At 52.3% G+C, this 19,992-nt stretch overlaps 1 protein-coding gene across 1 annotated transcript in view; it reads right to left on the reverse strand.

Moving 5' to 3' along the window:
• Positions 1 to 16,681: 16,681 nt before the first annotated feature.
• LOC141963917 (hydrocephalus-inducing protein homolog) overlaps positions 16,682 to 19,992 on the reverse strand; it is a 229,393-nt gene continuing 226,082 nt past the window's right edge. The window contains 5 exon segments of the mRNA XM_074913652.1: positions 16,682 to 16,827; positions 17,047 to 17,231; positions 17,414 to 17,628; positions 18,035 to 18,238; positions 18,713 to 19,327. Coding sequence (XP_074769753.1) covers positions 16,682 to 16,827; positions 17,047 to 17,231; positions 17,414 to 17,628; positions 18,035 to 18,238; positions 18,713 to 19,327 — 1,365 coding nt within the window.

A 19,992-nucleotide genomic window follows, 5' to 3' on the forward strand; every position in this document is an offset into this window, starting at 1 on the left:
CGCCGTGCGGGGCACCCACGGAGCCCAGCACGGGACACCCCACACACGCGGGGCAGCGTGGAAAGACCTGCTGAGCAACTCCGGGCAGAGACACGGCTGAACAGCCCGTTGATCCCTGAGGAGCGCCGAAGCAGCAGCGATCGGTGCTCCGGGGAAGGGAGCTTTGGGCATTTGTAATCAATACACGGCACACGCCGGTGACAAGGCGCAGCTCCCTGCTGTGCCACCGGCATGCCCTGGTTGCGACACAACGGCTCCAGCCGCACCTCGCGCTCAAAGGGCAGCAGCTCTGCTGAAACAAGGCTGTAACCGATGTGGCAGGATCACCTCCCCAGCAGCTTCTACACACAAACCATTTGAGGACCAATTTGGCAAATGGTTCAGCAAAGCAGTTCCACAGCTCATCCTACTGACAGAACTGAGTTGATAGTCTGACCAACACGTGTCAGTAGAAAGTGTATGGTTTAACATTTTCAAACAGTCCCAGTGACTCAGACTACATTCCCTGTTTCAAATCGCAGCAGGTGCTCACGGTAACTGTTCATCCTTCCAGTGCCCCATGGAGGGACACGCTGGAACCGTGCCTGCCTGTCACCACGCCTATCTGCAAGTGTTCCCGGGGGCAAACGAGCCCCGTCTTTCACAGCACTGTGGGTGCTTCATTCCCAGCCGGGAACTCAGGGCCTTTAACGACGTGCTCCCAAATGAGTATTTGTCTCTGGCTTTGCAGCTTATCATTAAAGGCTGGTTTCCATTTCTGGATTAGAGGCTCTGCTCCTCACAACCCCCGAGAGATCCCACCTGACTTGTCCTTCCTGCAGCCACATGCATGAACAAGGCTCTGCCCAGGCGAGCTGCCCCAAGCAGGGACCGATGAGCAGCAGCACCATCACGCCCCCCCAGCCCCCCCTCTGCCTGCTACTGGGACCCCATGGGGGACCCCAAAGGCCACCTCGGCACCGTCCACGTGGAAGAGCAAAGCAGGGCTGGAGGTGACAAAGGCACAGGCTTGACCCTACAGAGTATCGCCCATCTCCAGTCCCACCAGTGCAACCGCTCCTCTCAGCTGAGGCACCTTAACAAGTACTGGGGAGCCCTGAGGGATGACCCACCTGCTCATCTGATAAAATAAATCCAGCTCATCTGCAACAACGGTGCCTCCGGGCAGCCTGCAGCTGAATGCTGCCTGTCCCTGGTGATAGGGAGATGCCCATAGTGTAGGGGCAGACACATCCAGGGCCAGGAGCACTCGAAGCCCTCCAGCTACACACCAGTCCATGCACCAGTTCAGCGCATGGCTCTGCCCATTGTCATGGTGGTTGTCCCAAAACTGCTAGCTGTGACTCCTCCTAGTGAGGAAATGAAAGCGGCTGTCAGAGCTGCTTGTGATAAATACTGCAGGTTAAGAACAGCTCCTGAGGAGAGGTAAACCCCTGAGATACAAAATCCATAATCACTTATGAAATTAGTTTTATAGAATGGCTTGAGGCAACTTCATGGGATTGTGGTACCTAGACAACAATATTTTTCACTCTAAAGCAGAAGCCCTCTGGGGGCTGGGAGATGATGTGATTAGTGAGTCCTGCTGTGGAGAAGCACAAAGCACGGCGAGGGACTTCTTCCAGTAAGGGAAATCAGAATGAGCATTAAGAAGTGTGACATGAAAAGGAAGGGAGAGAGGAACCCAAGGTGTCAATAGAAAGCTGTCCCCTGGACAAGAAATCTTCCTGGTGCTGAAGAAAAGGGGGTTGTCTTCAAAAAGGAGAAGAAAGGGGAAGATAACAAGATGCTCAGCATCAGCCCAAGCTTTAGGCAGCTCTTCCCCTCCAGCACCTCCTGGCCAAGGCTGTGAATGCAGGGAGGAAGGCAAGGAGCAGAGAGCAGCTCCTCCACCAGCAGAGAGGACCTATCCCAAACCAGAGGGGCCGAAGGGCTGTGGATGTGCCTCCACCAGCACCGTGGAGCTGAGATGGAGCCTTCTGACATACGCAGTTGTCCCGATCCAATATCGGGGGAGGGTTCTTAAACAATCCTGAGAGCGAGATTAAGACACAAACGAGGTCAGATGCTGCATAACCTTAGGAACTTTATTTCTATAACAACTAATAAGAGCGATAGGACAGAGAGGAAAAGCAAGGAAAAGGTCGGAGTCCCTAAGCAAGAACACGGTAGAGGCGCAACTAATTACCGCCACCACGACTGGGGATCCGGCGATGTTCTGTCGGTCCGATGATGCTCCACGTTCCTGGCTCCGAGTTGGTTCCCCTCTTCTTTGGAGTATGCAGTCCGCTTTTTTTATAGTCCCCGTCCCCACAGTTTGTCCGCCCATTTTCATGGGGCTCGTTGTTGTAGGTGCCACCCCGTGGTCCTCTGTGCGCGCATGCCCGGGTGTCCATGGTGGTCGTGCTGGCGAGGGGCCAATCTGTCTCGCCGCGGTTTCCCCTCCACCCGGCTCACGCGCTCGCAGCTCGATAGATGACTGCTGATGTTCTTGTCTAGGGCGGATGTGGTTTTCGTCGGGGACTGTGTGTTTGCTCCTTTACGTTGAGTCAGGAGGTGGTCGTCGTGGAGACAGCGATGTTGAGACATACTAAAAGTCCAAAAAGTTCCTTACAGCAGTTCAGCAGTGTCTGATCGATGGTGGGAGTCTCTGATGATCGGCTCCAGCAAGGTCAGACAGATGGATGGTTAAACTCTATTGATCTCACCCTCATGAGACCTGATGTTTGATTCCCTTGCTGTCAGGCTGAGTTTAATCTGATAATTTAGAATATTAACAGTGCTTAATGTGGACCAGAAATAATATCTGACATGCTGCCCTTCTGCCAGGCTCTTAATGAGCAACTTGAGGTGTCAATAGCTTGGAGACCATCTTCATTCCCAGCTCTGCCATGGAGAATCACATGGTGTCTGCTGAGGGACCCACAGAAAGTACATTTCTGCTTAATTAACATACAGAGCAGAAAAGGGAGCTGCCACAACGTCCCCAGTGCTAACGAGCCAGTGAAGGGGCTACGCCAAACCCTTCGGAGCAGAGGCTGCTCTCCTGCCAGATGCTCAGGACCCTCAACTGCTACCGACTCAGCAGAGTTGGGTGACGCGGAATCCCCTGGAAGAACAAGCACCTGCAGGCTCGGGTCCAAAGCCAGTTTAGGTGGAGACGGGTCAATTAAAAGCTGAGAACTGATTCAGCATTTACATTTCCAAAAAACTAAACTGGTTCTAAAAAAAGAAAAGAATAAAGACAGACAGGCAACTGGCCAGCAAGCGGCCCCAGAAGAATTAATTCCACACAGGCTTTGCTGTAACGTGCTTGCTTCTCTGTTATTAGAAAATACATGCATTGTTCTATCATCAAAATTAGATTTTCCCTCTAGCTTGCAATTAAACCCTAATCTAATTTACCAAGAGCTGACAGGGTCCTCCAAGCTGAGCTTACAGCTCTGCTCCTCCTTCCCTGCCCACTTCCCTCCACCTGCTTTTGTGGGCTTTCCTCTGCATTTTAGGGTCTGTTCTTGAAGGTGCTGTGCATCAAGAAGGGCCACACTAAAGACTGGTTGTTACTCGGTAAGATCCGGCTGTGAACAGGCTACACAGTGCCCAGGTCTTCTCCCCCAAGCTCTCCTCATCGCCACTGCTAATCTCCAGTTCCCAGTAGGTTGTGTCCTCTGAGCCAGATCCCAATTCTCTAAGCAAACCTGTTTGTTGATGATCTCTATTATTTGTAGTGGCAGCACTTCAACACACAATGGTTAACTTTGCTGGGTTTCCTAGGGTGCTATGGAAAAACCATTTGCTACTTAATTAAAACTGCCCGGACTAGACTTTTGTGCTATGCAGAGAGGCCACAGCAGGAAGAACTGCTAGAAATGTTTTTATAAATGTGCTCCAGCACGACTGCAAGATTGCTCTTGGGCTTGTAAACCACAGCCCAGCGCTGGCTGGCCCTGCTTCCCAGGACGTTCAGACAAGTGCTCCCACCAACGCCTACAGCTGCACCCACAGCTGCAGCAGAACCTGCCCTTTCCCTGTAAGACACTAAATGGCTGTTTGGGGAATGTGATGGTGCAGTTTAACGATGAAAACTCACTTCACCAGTGTGGTGTTTGCCTCAGGCCACAAAGGTCTGAGAAAGCAGCTTTCCAACACCAGCCTTCCTTCCCAGGGGAACCAGTATGGGGGCTACAGCAAAGCAGCAGCAAGAGACTGGGGCAGCAGCACATGGTTCTGGTGGCAGTGCCTGTGTAGGTTCTTAGTGTAAAATGACAACACATGGGGTTGGCAGGGAAGAAAAAGAGGTCACATCATACATCTGCTTGTCCCAGTGCCTAAGTACAGATTTGTAGCTCCAGAAATAAAGCAGGACTCTAGGATATGGACGATGCAAAAAGCGTTGGTGGCATCTCACAGCCCCAGCTAGCGTGGAGAACGTTGTCTCCTTCCCAGCGTCAGACTGGTGGAGATCACTTGTTCCCTGAGCACCTAAGCCCGAACACGGCTGGGAAGTGTTACTCCCCCAGGGAAAGTTGAAAGCAATTTGTCACACCACAGGCAAACAGCTTTGCTCTCTGCAAAGCACAAATAGGAGACGAGGAAGGAGAAGAGCTTCAAGGAGAGAGCAAAGGGGCACATACCTCATCTGGCTCACGCAGCTGTCCATCAGGAACGACCAGTGGTACTGGACAAGAAGCGGGCTGCAGTTGGTCATCTTGATGTAACGCACATCTTCAGTGTTGTTCAAGATGCAGCCAAAGTCCAGGGCCGTGGGCTGGATATGGAGATTTGGGAAGCAGACTTCTCCCCGAACGGTGACCCGCTCCTCAGAAGGATGCTCCAGAAACTGTATCTTCAGAACCTTCTCCACTACCCGGCTACACAAATCCTCTTCATAAGCAGGGTTAAATGTGATGGAGAGATGAAGTTCCTCCCCTACCTCCAGTTTCATGGGCTGCAAGGAAATGAAGAGTATTAATCACCAGTGTGATGAAGTCCCAAGGTCTGGCAGCACGAAACGTGGAAATGTTCAATGTGTGACCCCAGCGTAGGCTTCTCAGTTCATCCTGAGTTTTCTTCACACTGTGTGCCTGACTGCAAGCCCCACCACGCTCTGTCTGAGACTATCTCAGGCCCATGTCCCTGTGCTCTGCATCAATACACGAGGAAAATAAATATTCTACTGCTGAATTCGGGCCCCACAGAGGCGATGTGCTAAATACACACTAAATCAGCACTTGGCACACCAGGGCCTTTTGCCCCAGCTCTAGAGGAACTGCTTTGCCCTCCCAGCACAAGCAGCATGGCACTGCAGCCTCGCCCTTGCAGGGGCTAGTCACTGGCACAGCACAGAAGCAGTGGCCGTGCCTACAACGTTTAACAGAGCCCATGTCCAGCCCCTTCCTCCAACAACAGGGCAGGGGCCAGGCAGCGGCTGGAGGAGCCTCCTCAGCCTTCCTGGAGGCAGGGCTGCCCCTGAGGAAAGCCAGCTGCTCTGGAGGGTATCTGAGAATGGCTGCTGGAGAGCTCAGTGACTTCCAAGAGACACCGTTATACACGGCTTGCCCAGGCCTAGCTGCCTGCTCCCCTCTCCTCACGTCTTAGAGCCAGGATGTATTTCCCCAGTTCAGATGATATTTTGTTTCCTTCAGCAACTCGTTTCAAATCTGATTTAGTTCAGGCCAGTCTATCACTGAGTCTAAAGAATAAACTTCTCTGCTAGAGGACCTCCCAACAGAAACATACCACCACACCCCCCCTCTTCAAACCCCACAGCGGGAGGGCCCACGGCTGCTCACCTGAGCGTCTGCAGAGAGGGGCTGCCGCTCCGCGTCACAGATTAGGAAGGGCTGCTCTAAGGCCAGGACGACGCTGAGTGGCAGGGCGGAGGCGTTTCTTAAAGAAAGAGGCTGGTGCTGCAGAGTTAGGACATCACCAGGTTGCTACAGAAACAGGACACAAGGGAAAAACAACATGAAGTGGCCTTGGAACTCCTCCCTTTCTGACGCATTTCAAGTTTTTCAACCCCAGAAGTGCATACACCTCTATTCACTATTTTTATTAGTTTCTATCCTTCTAGGTGGTTTTTCTCTAAGTATATCAGATCCTTTCATGTTTAGAAACCACAGCATCCCTCGGGGACAGGGAAACACTCTGGCACACAGAGGAGGGAACAGGACCCTGAGAGGAGGCAGCTGCATGAACAAGATCCAAAGCAGAAACTGAACCCAGAGCACTTGTCTCCAGTTTTGTATCGTCTCTCGAGAAGAACGGCACAAGATGATTGTCACTTATGTACAGTCATTTCTTACAACCTTGTCAGCTCTAGTAGCCTCATAAGAGCAGTGATGCTGGTCAGAGGAGAAAAGCGAGCAGGATTTGGCCCACAGTGGAGAGCCTGCAGCAGCCTAAGGTTGGCTTTGAGCATCTACAGGCACATACAGCCAGGAGAAACCTCAACAGTGGCGCTGCAACGGGTGTCCTGCTGCCCCTGCTCGGCTCCACCTAAGCTATTTCTTCCTGTTTATGCATTGCTCTGGGCTTCCTGCATGGTTTATATAAACTAGACAGTGTTTGGGAAACTGGTTCTGGATGGATTGGTATCAAACAGCTGCAGTGTCATAACACTCAATCAGAGTGCGTGGCATCAAGCAGACCACAGGCAGACATGAGGGACAGCTGAAAAGCTTCTAATTAAACCTGAACTGCCTCCTCACAGGATTTTGTGCTTCTCTGGAAGCCTGGGAACCAGAGGAGAGGCCTGAAAACACAGAAACTAAATAATGAAGTATCTTATTTTTCAGACACCTCACAGGAGAGGGAAGGTGATGCAGAAGTCAGAATCCAGATGCTAAGGGGCACCTGCTTTGCGCTGGTGTTATCATCACTGCAGCTGAAGGATGTCTGCAGGTCCTTTGAAGAAGGTGAAGCTTGGGGAGTTGCAAAGAGCTACTACACCAACAGCAGAGAAGGCAAAGAGGGACAAGAAATGACAGGTTTTTCTCATCAGCCTGAGGAGCTGACAGGAATCTCAGTTCTTCTCAGCTTCCCTACAGGATCGGTGTTCAGACATCACCGTGCCTTGGAGGATCCCCAGAAGCCTCCCTTCACCCCGAGTACAGGAACTGGTGTCTCTCTAGAAGTAGCCATGATCCCCCTCGGCAGAGCAGCTGTTCTCTCTGTTTTACTTGGGTGAAGTTAAAAACCAGTCCCATCTCTGAAAACACCCTCGCTTACTTTACGAAGCCCCTCAGGAAGGGTGAGGAGGGGGTTTAGTATCGCTCAGCTGCAGCACTCTGCTCGCCCACCTCAGCCCCAGCACACGAGGTGGCTGTGCAAAGCCCACGCTGTTCTCGTGGGTCCCACACGTCTCGCCCTGTGCCCTCGGCTCAGCAGCTCAACTCTGTCTCCACATCAAAAAGGCAGAATACAGCTGGTGGGACTGCTCCCAATCCTGGAGAAGCAAATATTGATCTCAGTGTTAATGGCAAAATCTTGGTCCCGCTCAGCTCAATAGTCAAAGCCCCAGGGACTTGGAGAAGCCATTTAACACCCTCCTTCGAACACAAGCACACGCCCCACCAGGCTTTCAGTCACCAGCCATGCTCTTCAGTGCCAGGATGAAATCCAGAGACTTACCTTCTCCACCCGGAAAGTGATTTCCCTGGAGGACATTTGCAGGACGGGAGCGATGAACTCGCAGGTGACATCCACTTCCATTATCGGAGCCTTCTCTGCCTTGCTCCCCACGACGGCGTGGCACAGCAGCCGCTCCTTCACCACCTGCACGGAGGAGTCACCCGTCACCCAGCGGGGCCCAGCAGGGCGTCCCCAAAACGCACTGTATTTGCTGCCCACCCAACCACAGACCCTGTTACCGCCATCAAGTTACAGCCACTGGGCTCCTCAACAGCCCCCTTTTCTTTTCATGCTGCATCCCATTTATTCTGCTCTCAAACGTCCGTAATGCCACACCCCACTATCCACAAAAAGCCCTTGTGAGTCATGTGCTGCTACAACTGTAATAGTCCCTGCCCCAAATTATTACTGTTTTGATTTGTCCCACTGCCAGGCATAATACTTACAGAAAGCTGTAGGAACTGATTTAAAAAAATAATAATACAACTATATTAAGGGAAACAGGTGACAGAAGGGCCAATGCTAGCAAACTCTCCCTTGGAAGCTTAGAGGACAGGATCCATGGAAAAACACAAATAGGCAGACTGTCTTCAGGTAAAGAGGGGGCCACTCCTTCCTAGCAGGTACTGTGCCCTCCTAGAGCTGGTTTTAAAAGAAACCTCCCCAGGAAAGAGAGGTCTTGCAGTTCACATGCAAACCCTCTGCTTAAGATGGACGCTCTTTTTCCTGTTTTCTCATGGTTTCAGTTCCCCATATTCCTGCCTTCATTTCTCACTCTTCCCTCTGATACAACACCACAACCCAACTCCTCCTCAGAGTCTACAGACTCAAAATCATGCGTGTTGCGTGGGCGATGCAGGGAGTTGGGCTTCTGACCAACCTCAAGAGTATTAAGTTCTCAAGACCCGAGGAAGGTGGAAAGCCCACTCCCAGGGTCTTGGCTTTGACTGCAGGAGCCGGGCAGCCACAGCTCAGCTCACAGATCCCCTTTCGGCTTTCCAGGCAAGACAGCCTCACCTGCACCCTGATCATTTCCTTTCTGGTAGCTTTTCCCTGCTTCAGCAAAACCTTTGGGCTCTGAACTGCACAGGGACAGTCCCATTGCAGTCAGTTAGGTGAGTAATCAAGTATTCCTCAAGCTACCACCAAGGCAGCCCTTTAAAACACCTTACAAAACACAAGTATCAGCAGGAGCTTGATGCAGATTTATTCCACCTTTGCCTAAACCTCTGGTCTTGGAGAGAGGGAATGCACACCAGGGTTAGCTGGCAGCTTCTCTGCAGAGTAGGATTTCCCCTGAGAAAGAAGGGTCCAGGGAGGAGAACACCCCGTGACCCTGCTGAAATCTCCCCCTGAGCTGCCATCCAAGGGTGCTGCGAGACCTGGCTGCCCTTGGCACCCCGGGACTGGCTGAGAGACTGAGGTGAGCCGTTATGGAAATACTGACAAAGTCAAGCTGTCAATTGTAACGATCCCTGCAAACAGTTTCCCACGTGGATGAACATCACCCGACCACTACAGCTGACAGACTGTGCTTGTTCTTCTGCTCCAGGACTCAGTGCTAGACAAGCCCTCTGCCCATGCTTGTCTACAGAGGAAAAATGATGCTACTCCCAGACACTCCCTCCCTTCACAGGTGTTTTGTTTTACTCACTGCTTCCCCCAAATACATTACTTTGCACTTTGTTATTTACTTTCTGCCTGTGCTCCTAGTCTAAGCGTAACTTATTTTCTCTGCCCTTCCTTTTTGCCTCAGCACATGACACCTTGTAACCTGCCATTTGCCCCTGGAGTAGCAATATCTCCTTCAGTCTGTGTTTTGGTATCAGCAGGTTGGGTTTACAGTAGCCATGGAAACATGAAAAAGCCTTAGGAACTGACAGTGGCCAGCAAGGAAAGCAGCTGGTGCTGCCATGGTAGCTTGTGCTGTTAGAACAGTTTCTTGAAAGCACTTGCTCCTGATGGGGAAGGCTCAGCCCTCGGCGGGGACCTCACCTGAGGAGTGCTGGAGAAGCATTCCAGCACCATCTCTGTAGTCTTGCCCGGCATCAGCTCCACCCTCAGCGGCTGAACCTTAAACCCAGGGCGGGCAGGTCTGGGGCTCTGGGAGGAACCTTGGCCCTCGGTGGTGCTGACAGCAGGGACACGATGACGCCGGCGAAACGAGCCAGAACCTGCTGCTGACCAGTAGAGCCGATGGGCACGCCGTCCTTTGTTTGTTACCTTGAAGCGGTAACAGCAGGGATCCAGTCTGGAAGAGAAGGAGCGATGGAAAAAGTCATGGGAGCTGCTATCTCCCAGCGGTCACCCAGCTTCAGCACCCTGACGGCGTTACCTGACTGCACACTCAGCAATAAAAGCACCTCCAAAAAGGCTGACCTAGCTCAGAGCTTCAGCAAAAGCCAGACCTTGGTTGCCCCTAAGTTTATCAGCATCCAGCAGCTGCTCTGTTTGCGTACAGCAAGGAAGAGCTGCATGAAGATCATCATCTCGGCTACTGCAGACAGAGCATCACCAGCCTAGAGACCCTCCGTGACCTGGGCACCCCTTGCCTCGCTGGCGGGGCCCCTGCCCTGGCACCCCCAGTCCCTTAGGGAGCATCCAACCTCATCACCCCCAACACATCGTCCTTTGCCTGAACAGTGCAGCTGGTGCTGTGGTTTAGGAAGATAAATGCACTGTGAGAACACTGGATCAACAGAAGTTTCCCCAAATCAAACATGGCAGCAAGACCAGGTCTGGCTGCTGAGGGGATGGAGCAATGATGAGAGGTCAGTAACTAGAGCTAGATATAAACCAAAATGAATACTCAGTGGAAATTGATTTCTTCAGGTAAAGAAACACTAACTGCAGGCTCGTCTGGAGTAATTATTTTACCCTCTATAAATCTGAGCATGACCAGGACGTGAATTGTTCCTGGAACAGTTACTGGTTTTCTGAAAAGGACAGAATACACGGCTTACAAAATGCATGCCTGCCCCAGGCAGCTAAATGCACAGACCTGAGCAAAGAATAGAACAAACCAGCCGCTGAAACAGACTGTTAAAACATGATGCGTACAAGCTTAGTGTGAAATGGTTTCTGTGGTGGGCAGCACAGACAAAAGCCTGGAGAAGCTCTGGGTGGATGCAGAATCTGTGGCTCTGGGAAAGCCCAACTCATCTGAGATGTTACCTGGGTCCCGTCTCAGCTCACCTGGGGCAGCTCTGCAGCCGACAGCAAAGGCAACAACTCCAGAGTCTGCAGAGCAAGACGTGAAGGGGGGCAGAGGACCATGACACAAATCACACTGACATCGCCCACTCCGTTGGGTAGCCAGTCTGTGGCTGCACAGAGCACAGGACACGCTGGACAAGCACCAACCCCCTGCAATGTCCCTGCTCTTTCTACCCTAAAATTTAGGTATTGGACCACTATGGACCCTCTGCAGCCAGGGAAAGGAACAGGCACCTCAGGAAGACTATTCTTCTCATCTCAAGAGGTGTCCAACACAAAGCAGGCAGCACTTTGTAAAGGTTTATTTTTCTCCCATTTACGGGAACATGCCTGGTTTCAGACAGAGGCATTAGGACCAGTGAATCCCCTCCTTTGAGCTCAGCTCTTTCATGAAGACGTTCCATTTATCCCTCCCAAACTCAGGGGACTTCTCCTCCTCTCCCTTCCAGAGCTGGTCCAGTGCCGCCCTCGCCTGCCCGCGCCTCAGGCTCCGCTGCGGCGGTGACGCCGGGGAAAGCCGGTGGGAGAGACGAGGGAAGAGCGACTACGTCTGATGAAGAGCAGCCCGGCAGGGGAGACGGGGAAGGCGAGCAAAGTGAGGGGTGATACGGGGCAAAGAAATTCTGCTGCTCCTCCAGGACTGCTGGGCACAAAACAGCACCATTAATTCAGTCAAGGACCTGCTAACAAGCTACCACCAAGGTTTTCTGCTGTGACGAGATGATACTCCATAGTGAAGGGAAAAACAAGCAACATTGTTCCAAAGGGAAATACGTTTATAGTTGTAATGTAGCATTTCCCACCCAGAGGCTTCCAGGACCTGCTGTTTTCCTCCAAATCTCTTTTTGTTCAAGTGAGGAAATAGATGTATTATAACTAAAGACAAGTCAGGGACAGTTTAACAACTGGTTTCCATTTTGGTGGCTTTTGAGGGTACCTAACAACTTTCAGATGGCCATAGAAGGTTTCTGAAGGAAGCCCTGTGGCTTCAGGAGAACAGAGCCAGGACCTTGAGCGCTGAAGAACAACCAGCCTGAAGGACTACAGCAAAACTGCCCCTTGCTGAGCCCACGGCAGAAGCTGAGAGATACCCTACCTGAAGTGGGGTCCCAAGTTGAGCTCCGGAGCAAAGGGTTTGTCGGTGACAATTGTGGTGCCAATGCCAACAGCCCGGACGGGGATCATGTAGGTGTGGCTGTTCTCGATGAACAGGTTCACCTCGTCCTTGAATTTCTCCGTGTCATCCAAGCTTGCTATGACAGCCACAAACACCTCTGTCTCAGGGGGAATCACTCCTTCACTGGGTTCAATCCTCCAGCACGAGCATTTGCCAGCCTGTAAGACAAGCCAAACACTAACTTAGCATGGAAACCACGGACCCTGGGCTCTTGTGGGGTGCAGGAAAAGGAAGGACTAAAGATACGAGGATAAAAACCAGAAAGGCTCCATTTCCCTAAATCCAAACTAGTGTCTGGAAACAGCAAGTATGTAGGAGCTTCTACAGCCTGTATTTTACCTTCCTTTAACAGACTCACTTCATTAACCCAGTGTTGCCCAACCCAAGGGATGCTCATCCTCAGGAGGAGGTTATTCCCCCTCTGCTCTCTTCTGGAGCGCACGCCAAGGGAAGCTACTTCACCTCTCCTGGCTTCCCGACAATGGGCGCTGGGTTGGCATAAAGGCTCAAGGCCAGAGGAAGCCAGGACTGCTCAAATCCCACCGCAGCAGCCACACAGCTGGGGGATACTGCTGAGAGCCTGAAGAGTAACTCTGCAAAACCGGCTGATCAAAACCCTGACACCAACGTCTTCTTTCCCAAGAGGTACTCAGTGCTTCTCAACAGCCCTCAAAGAACTGAAGCACTCAGTTCCCACTGATCACCAGCTGCAGTGAGGTGCCCCAGTGCCCTCTGCTTTGGAAAATTCAGCTATAAATGTTCACAGCAGGGCAGTAAAGCAATAAGCAGAAAGCAAACTGGAAGGCACGTGCCCTGTAGGCATGGCCCGAGCTTCCAAGCACTCTCTTCCCTCTGGTTTCTCATGGACCTCCCTCCACAGTTGGGGCAGTGAAGGTGCTGGACCCCAGCCCCTCTAAAACCACGCTCCCAGGGAGCAAGCCTGCAGAGAGGAAACACACACCGTGCTCCCTGGCCCTCAGGAAACACACGGGGAGGCAGATGTACGGCTTCCGAGTGTCCATCACGGTGGGGGTGGTGCCTGCACCCCACAGTTCAGTGCTGTGTTTGGGATGAAGGCACTGCTCACCCAAAACTCTGCACTATTCTAAGGGAAGAGGTTCCCCTCTCCCCACTTTTTTTTTTTCTTTTTTTTTTTTAATGGAAAGCAACAGTGTGCTTGGAGGCCTGACATGATCCAAGCAAATGCTTGATCCAGGTGAAGTTAGCTCGAGTTTCCATCCAGGGGATGGATGGGAGGGATGGGATGGGAGGATGGATGGCTGCCCTAAGGGATGACTGAGGAGCCACCACACTCAGTTTTCTTGAAGCTACTTAAAGCTAGTTAATTAAGGGATCTGGTCATTCTGGCCTTGCACGAGTGAAAGAGGAAGCAGAACTCAGTATTAAAATGCAGCTGTACTTTGCCAATCCACAGCTCTAGCGAGAGAGCATTCACACCTTTGTCAGCCGACCCATCGCTCCTCACGGAGGCTGCCCATGAAGGGGAAATAAAACCCCGTCCCACATCAGTTGTGCACAGAGCCTCCTCCCGGGTGTTTCAGCAGTCCTGAGGTGGGGGACCCTGCGTTCTTCATTTCAAAGCTACTCTTTATCCGCACAAACTGCCACTGGCAGAAGAGAGCCCCAGACGGCCCCGAGCCCCAGCAGGAGGTGGAGGTCAGGGCACGAGGCTGGCTGGATGCTCCCACCAACCACCAGCCGCCTCCTGGCACCTCAGCACCAGCATCTCCTCGGCGAAAGCACGGATGGGGACCACTTTGGTTTAGCCTCTGCCCCAGAGCACCATCAAGGGGATGTTTTGTGAAATCAAAAGGCAGAGCCTCTAAAAAAACTAAAGTAGTCTGGCACTCACTGCCACTGACAACGGAGCCTAACGTGCCAAGCCTGGTTCAGCCAATAGCAGACTGCTGAGCGAGCTAACGAAGGTTGTCTCCATTTGTGTCCCCAGTCCAGAGCTCACCCCTCCAGATCCCATCTGCGCTTCCTCGCTGGGCTGGGGAGATCAGGGCCACCTGGTTTGATAACCAAACTCCTGCTTTTCCTTTGGGAAAAGCACCCTCCTGAGTCACTCTTGCTTCTAGGAGCATAATTGCCTTGAAGATTCTACCCTTCTTTAATTCAGTTCACCAACAGGTGCAGCACGATACGACAAGTTTAGTTTCCCTAGACAAGCAGGATAACAATTTCTTCCATTACTGAAAAACAGCAATTCTGAAAGGGCATGAACTCACGTAAGACACCCTACGTGATAAAAAACAAACTGTCCCCTGTGGCCAGGTTTCAGGCACCTTTTCCAAGGTCTCCTCCACACCTCTGCCCCCTTTATCACATGACAGACCCAGCACAGTGGTTATGCAGGCAGAAGAAAGCTGCCGCTGATTAACAAAAACGACACCTCTGTCTTTTCTTTCCTGATCACACAGCCATGATATGCAGCTGCCTTCCGTGGTGCCAAGAGATGTCAGTAGCTGAATAAACGATCCCCAAGAAGACAGAGTGACTAAGAACAAGTAGGAAATGATCAAAGAATGATGCTTTTTCCTTTCTGCCTTTCTGCAGGGAGAGCAAACACTTCCATTAACCAATACAACTCTTTTACACTTGCCAATGTGGAAAAAAAAAAAATCAGACACTTGGGGAAAGAAGATGGCAGCAGCAGCAAGGAGGAGAAACAGCCATCTTTTTCAGCAGGTCGCATCAGTCCCCAGCTAAGCTGCAGCAGCCCCTTCACGCTGACCTGTTCCTCCGGTCTCTTCTACCCAAAAAGGCGCAAACCCTCCCCTTGCCGGATCCAGAGGATCCTCCAACAGGGCTGCCTGGCAGCTGGGAAAGGAATCTGACAAGGAAAAGCACGTCAGACACACACACAGGATTCAGCACGGGATGACACACTGGTCCCAGGGGTCACAGACCTGCAGACACCCTGGCACGCAGGGATAAGCCAGCAGAGGACGAGGCTACAAAGTCCCTGTGCTCTTCTTCAAACCCACAAAAGCTCCATCTTAATGCACAGACTTGGAGGGGTTTTATTTATTTCTTTCTGCTGGCAGAGATGTTCAGTGCTGCTCCCCACAACTCAGAATATAACAGACTCAACTCATCCAACAGAGAGAAGAGGAGATGGTATGGGAAAGCCTGTGCACGAGGGGTACTCCAGGTAATTCCTTAAGTCACTACCCCAAAGTGACGTTATCCACAAAAAAGCATCTTGCCTTGCTCAGATAATGCTCTTTTCTCCCATAGAACAAGAGAAATCTTGACTTGACAGGAACAGCAATTTGCATGTGATGGTTAATACCACCACCAAGGTGGCACCATGGCCATCCGCATTAGAGCATTTTCCTGTTTCATACAAGATACCAACCTTTTACTTGCCCTGTTGCTGTCCCTTCATTTAACCTCATTCGGTTTGTTGAGCTGCCAGTCAGTGTGCTGTAACATTGCTGATCCAGTGCTGCTGTGAGAATTTCAGTCATAGCTCCTTCCTTTGAGCAGGGAGCGTGATCTCTAAGCCTAACTGCAAACAGCCACAGTTTCGAGATCAGCCATCAAACAGGAGACAGGGAAATCACAGCTCACCGTCCTGCAGCAATCTCCAGGCAGGAAATCAAAGCAGCAGCTTTTCTGTCTTAGAGAACACAAGACTTGGGCTCAGGGGCACAACTGGATGCAGGATGCCCAAATCACTCACCAGCTGAAATAAGGGACAGCCTCTGCTCTCAGATGTACGTGTGCAGTTCACCCTGACGCCTGACTGCATCTCAGATTTTATCTCCAAAATCATTCAGTCCTCTCTTCTTCAGGAGCAAAGGGCCACGGTGTTTTCTTGGTCTCAGAGCTCCAAACACATGACTCTTAGAGCTAAATACCTTCCACAAGATAAAGGGACAACTTGCAACACTGATCCAGACGCATTTCTGCTCACACATCTATGCAAATTCTCTGTTTTACTCAGGGGTCCCCCAGCTAAAACTGCCCCCAGACCAGGCTCCTCTTGCTGCACTGTGATGGAATACGTTGCTTTCTCAATCATATAGTGATATGCAAATGTTGCATATAAAAATCAAGTCACAGGTTGCTTGTCAGTCATTTTTGTTGGAAAATAGCCCCACAGATATCCTAGCTGAACCAGGACACCCTGAAAGGCGCACTGCAGCAATTTCTGTCCCAGTTCTTCCCATTTGCTCACACTAAATGCAGTGGCAGTGCCAGCTTCATATCCTTGCGCTTTGATTCACGACAACATTTTTTGGAGCGCTACATCATCCAATTTGACTCCCCTGCGCTGAAGCACCAACTTCCACATTGTCAGAATCATACCCTCCTCCTTAGAAAGGATGGCACCCATCGCTTTGTTCCCAGCCACTCACCTGGACGGTGTCAAATTCCAAAAGGTTGTCGGGACTGTGCAGCTCTCCCCGCCGCTGCGCTTGACTGGGCTCCATCTCCGCAGCTCTTCCTGCCGCCGTTATTTATTTCCTCGGTGTTGGGATCACATCGGGGTCACCATTTGTCGTTGTTGAGATGGACACAACAAACACCGAATTGTTCAAAATGGCTACTTTATTGTTCCAACAAGCCTTTTAATGACTTTATGTAGCGTTTGTGTCCATGTATGACTGGTTTTGGTGGAGACTAACAGTTCACGGCTGGATGCCCTCTTCTCTGTTTCAGCCTCGATGACCTTCCTCTCCTTGTGGTCAGGCAGTTCTGGTCTGGCAGTTCCTTGATCTTCTCAGCTCTTCTCGGGACTTTCAAGTCTCTTAAGGGTACGTGGTTATCTGCTCAAAGTCAGTATCAAACTTAATTCTGATCCCTCAGACCAGCCCAGGTCTCCCATAGTACCAGTACTGGTTCCCAGCTCCAAGCACGGGAAGAGACACTGGGCGGCTCAGGCAGCATGCTCTGCCCGAGCCAGAAGGTCGCTGGGGCACAAGGGGCAGCCCTGGCTCTGAGTTCAGGGAGGAGCAGTGTGGGAGGCTCCCATGCCCCAGCCTTACCGTGGGGGTCCTGGCTGATGGTGGGATACAGGCAGGTACCCCTGCAGTGCACCTGGTACTGTCGGTTCGTCCCCAGCACCTCAAAATGCAGCGTCTGATCAAACTGCCCCGGCACCGTGGAGCTGAACTGGACCCTCAGTTCTACCTCGCCGTGAGCAGGCACTATCCACCGGCAGCTGCTCAGCCTGGCAATGAAAGAGGAGGCTTCAGACATTGCTAACGAGCAAACGAGAGAAGGAGGCGGCTCATGGACTCGCCATCCCCCCGTGGAGGCCCCGGCAGAGGGTCCCTGCGGGGCTGGGGATGATGGACCCCGCTGGCAAGATGGACGTGAAGCAGAGGGATCACCTCCTCCCTCACGGCTCACCTGACGGATCTCCCCGGGGATGGGGCCGTGTCCATGTCGCTTTGGTGTGCCCCGGGGCGCTGCGTGGGTGCTCCCGTGCCCGGCGCCTGGAGACCTCTCCTGCCTGGAGACCTCGCCCGGCTGGAGCTCCGCTTCCTCCTCACAGCCTCCGGCCTGCCCGCGGCTTTCTCCTTCCCCGACTGGCCCCTGCTTGGCGTGACCTGCTCCTCTGACACCTTCACACCAAGGCAGAGAGGAAAGGGAGAGAGGTGAGACCTGCCCTGAGACGCCCCCATCCCAGAGAGAAAGCTGCAGGTTTGTTAACAGACGGGAGAGAGAATAAACCACCAACCACCTCTGCCCATGGATTTGGTCTTCCGTATGGGACTTTGTTTTGCCTACAACACCCCTCCTTGCCCAGGACCCTCTCCTCAAGGGAAGTTGAAGGGTTTAGCTGATTTTTTTTTCCTCTCATCTTACAGAACTGGCCCATATTTCAAGCAGAGCTGTCTCTTTCAGACAGACAGGAGGGATGCCTGCAGACATGGAGCCCTGTCATGTCTTCACTGCCCTTCCACAGTGATCCTTTTCCATCCCACCCGCCCCCCATGCCCCCATCCAGCCTGGACCCTGCCCTGGCACCTCCACTGCAGGCACATCCAAGAGACTTCTGGTGTTCTTCTTTTCTTCTTCTGCAGTGGCACCTTCAGGCACGACAAAGGCGAAGTGCTCGAGGGCTTCTCCTGCTGCAGGGACCATCCGCTTCTCCGGGTAGCGGATCACGGAGTAGAAAGCCGTAGGTGGAATGGGAGGCCCCGAGGGACCCAGTCCCAAGTCATCCAGGATCTAAAGCATAAGAGAAAACCCTGTTTATGCTCCCGTCGCCTTCATCCTCACACTCCCTGAAAGACACTGAGCTTTTGGCAATGTTTTTTTTTATGTAGATGGAGTACAGTGATTTTTTATGCCCAGCGGGGTGGGCAGGCTCCAGAGCAGTGCCAGGACCTACAAGTGGGACCTAGAGAGAAATCTGAGTGACTCAGCTGAAGGAAACAATGACCAGGAGCTGCCCTGCCCTGGGACCACTGTGAATGATTTCCAGACTGGGAAACTCTCTGAACAGAGAGGATGAGAGCCCCCCCTCTTCCCCCCGACCTGAGGGATGGCAAGAACTTCCCCAGCCACGTGGCTGCTGTGAAGCCATCGTGGAACATCATCAGTGGCCTGGACAAGGCTCTGTGCTGTTGTCACCTGGCGGGACACAATGCACCAGGGCCCAGACCATGGCAGGCTCAGCATCTGAGCCTCACAGGGCTTTACCTGCTCTGCCGCTGGCAGCTTGCCACTCTCCAGGATCGCCCTCATCACATCTGCAGAGCTCAGCACCTGGATGTCCAGGCAGGGCACCCCAACGTCCTGGCCTCTGGATGACCCTTCTGCACCTTCCCCTTCCAGCCCAGATAACTTGGAGTCCTCAAGAGCCTTCAGTTTTTCCAGATGCTCCTTCTCCAGCCTCTCCTGGTGCTCCTTCTCTCTGTCCTTTTGGCTCCTGCAACGGCGCTGGCCTTGGACTTGCTGCTGTACCACCTCCTGGTTCAGAGGGGACAGCAGGATACCCTGAGCCCTGTCCCAGGATGACAAAATATGTGTGACATCCTTCTGCGATGCCTCGTAGATCTTAAACCTCAGGGCCAAGTTCTCGCTGTCACTCTGCGCCTCGGTTTTGGTTTCCCCCTGTTCTGGGTCCGCAGGTTGTACAACCTCTGCTGGGCAGACATCTGCCAGGGGAGCCTCGCTCTGCTTTTTCTTATCTTCCTTGTCACTTGCAAGAGAGTCCGGGTGCTCCTTTGCAGATCCCTTCCTCTCTCCCCCCTCGGTGACTTCGGACAGGTTGCCAATGGATGCTCTGGTGTTTCTGGTGGATGCGTTCGTATTCTGGGCAGGACGAGCAGGAAAAAGCGGTGAGCATTTCCAAGCACCAACTCAAATGCTGTAGGACAGCGGCGATCTTTGCAATAGCACCCCATGTCTCATCTGAGGCTTGTGCTAGGTGCTCTACAAATCCCAGTTCAGAGCGCAGCTGGTACCCAGTTGAGCTCAACTGAAACTAAACTCCCCAGCGTCAGACTGATGAGGAGTCCTGCAAACCAGCTGAGAAATGGAACAGCTTCCCCGACCCAAACTTAAGACACCTCCTTACTCCTGTGCAGTCCTCCGGGCACGTTTCTGGTGTGCTGAACATCCATCCCTGTGTCTGGCTGACACTTTGGGAAGTCTGGCTGCTAATGAATACCTAGAGGGCCTGGTGGTATCTCCTGCCAGACAGGTAGCAAAAGACACCACATCCCAGGCGGGTCAGGGCTCAGAGGTGTAAGTCACATGCAGAACGGGGACAAATGCTGGACTAAAACTATCTAGGGCTCGGAGTTATGTGAAGCCATGACTCAAAGGCAGCATGACCCTAGAAGAGCAGCTCTACCCAACAAACCCAGCCAAAAATAGCCCTGGCGAAGCAGCAGCAGGATCAAACACTGGCTGCTGTTTCCCAGCACAGCCCCGTGTGTTACCGACGGCCAGGTGCTCATCCCCAGCACTGCGGG

This window comes from Athene noctua, chromosome 9 (genome assembly GCF_965140245.1).
Source record: "Athene noctua chromosome 9, bAthNoc1.hap1.1, whole genome shotgun sequence".
Lineage (NCBI taxonomy): Eukaryota > Metazoa > Chordata > Aves > Strigiformes > Strigidae > Athene > Athene noctua.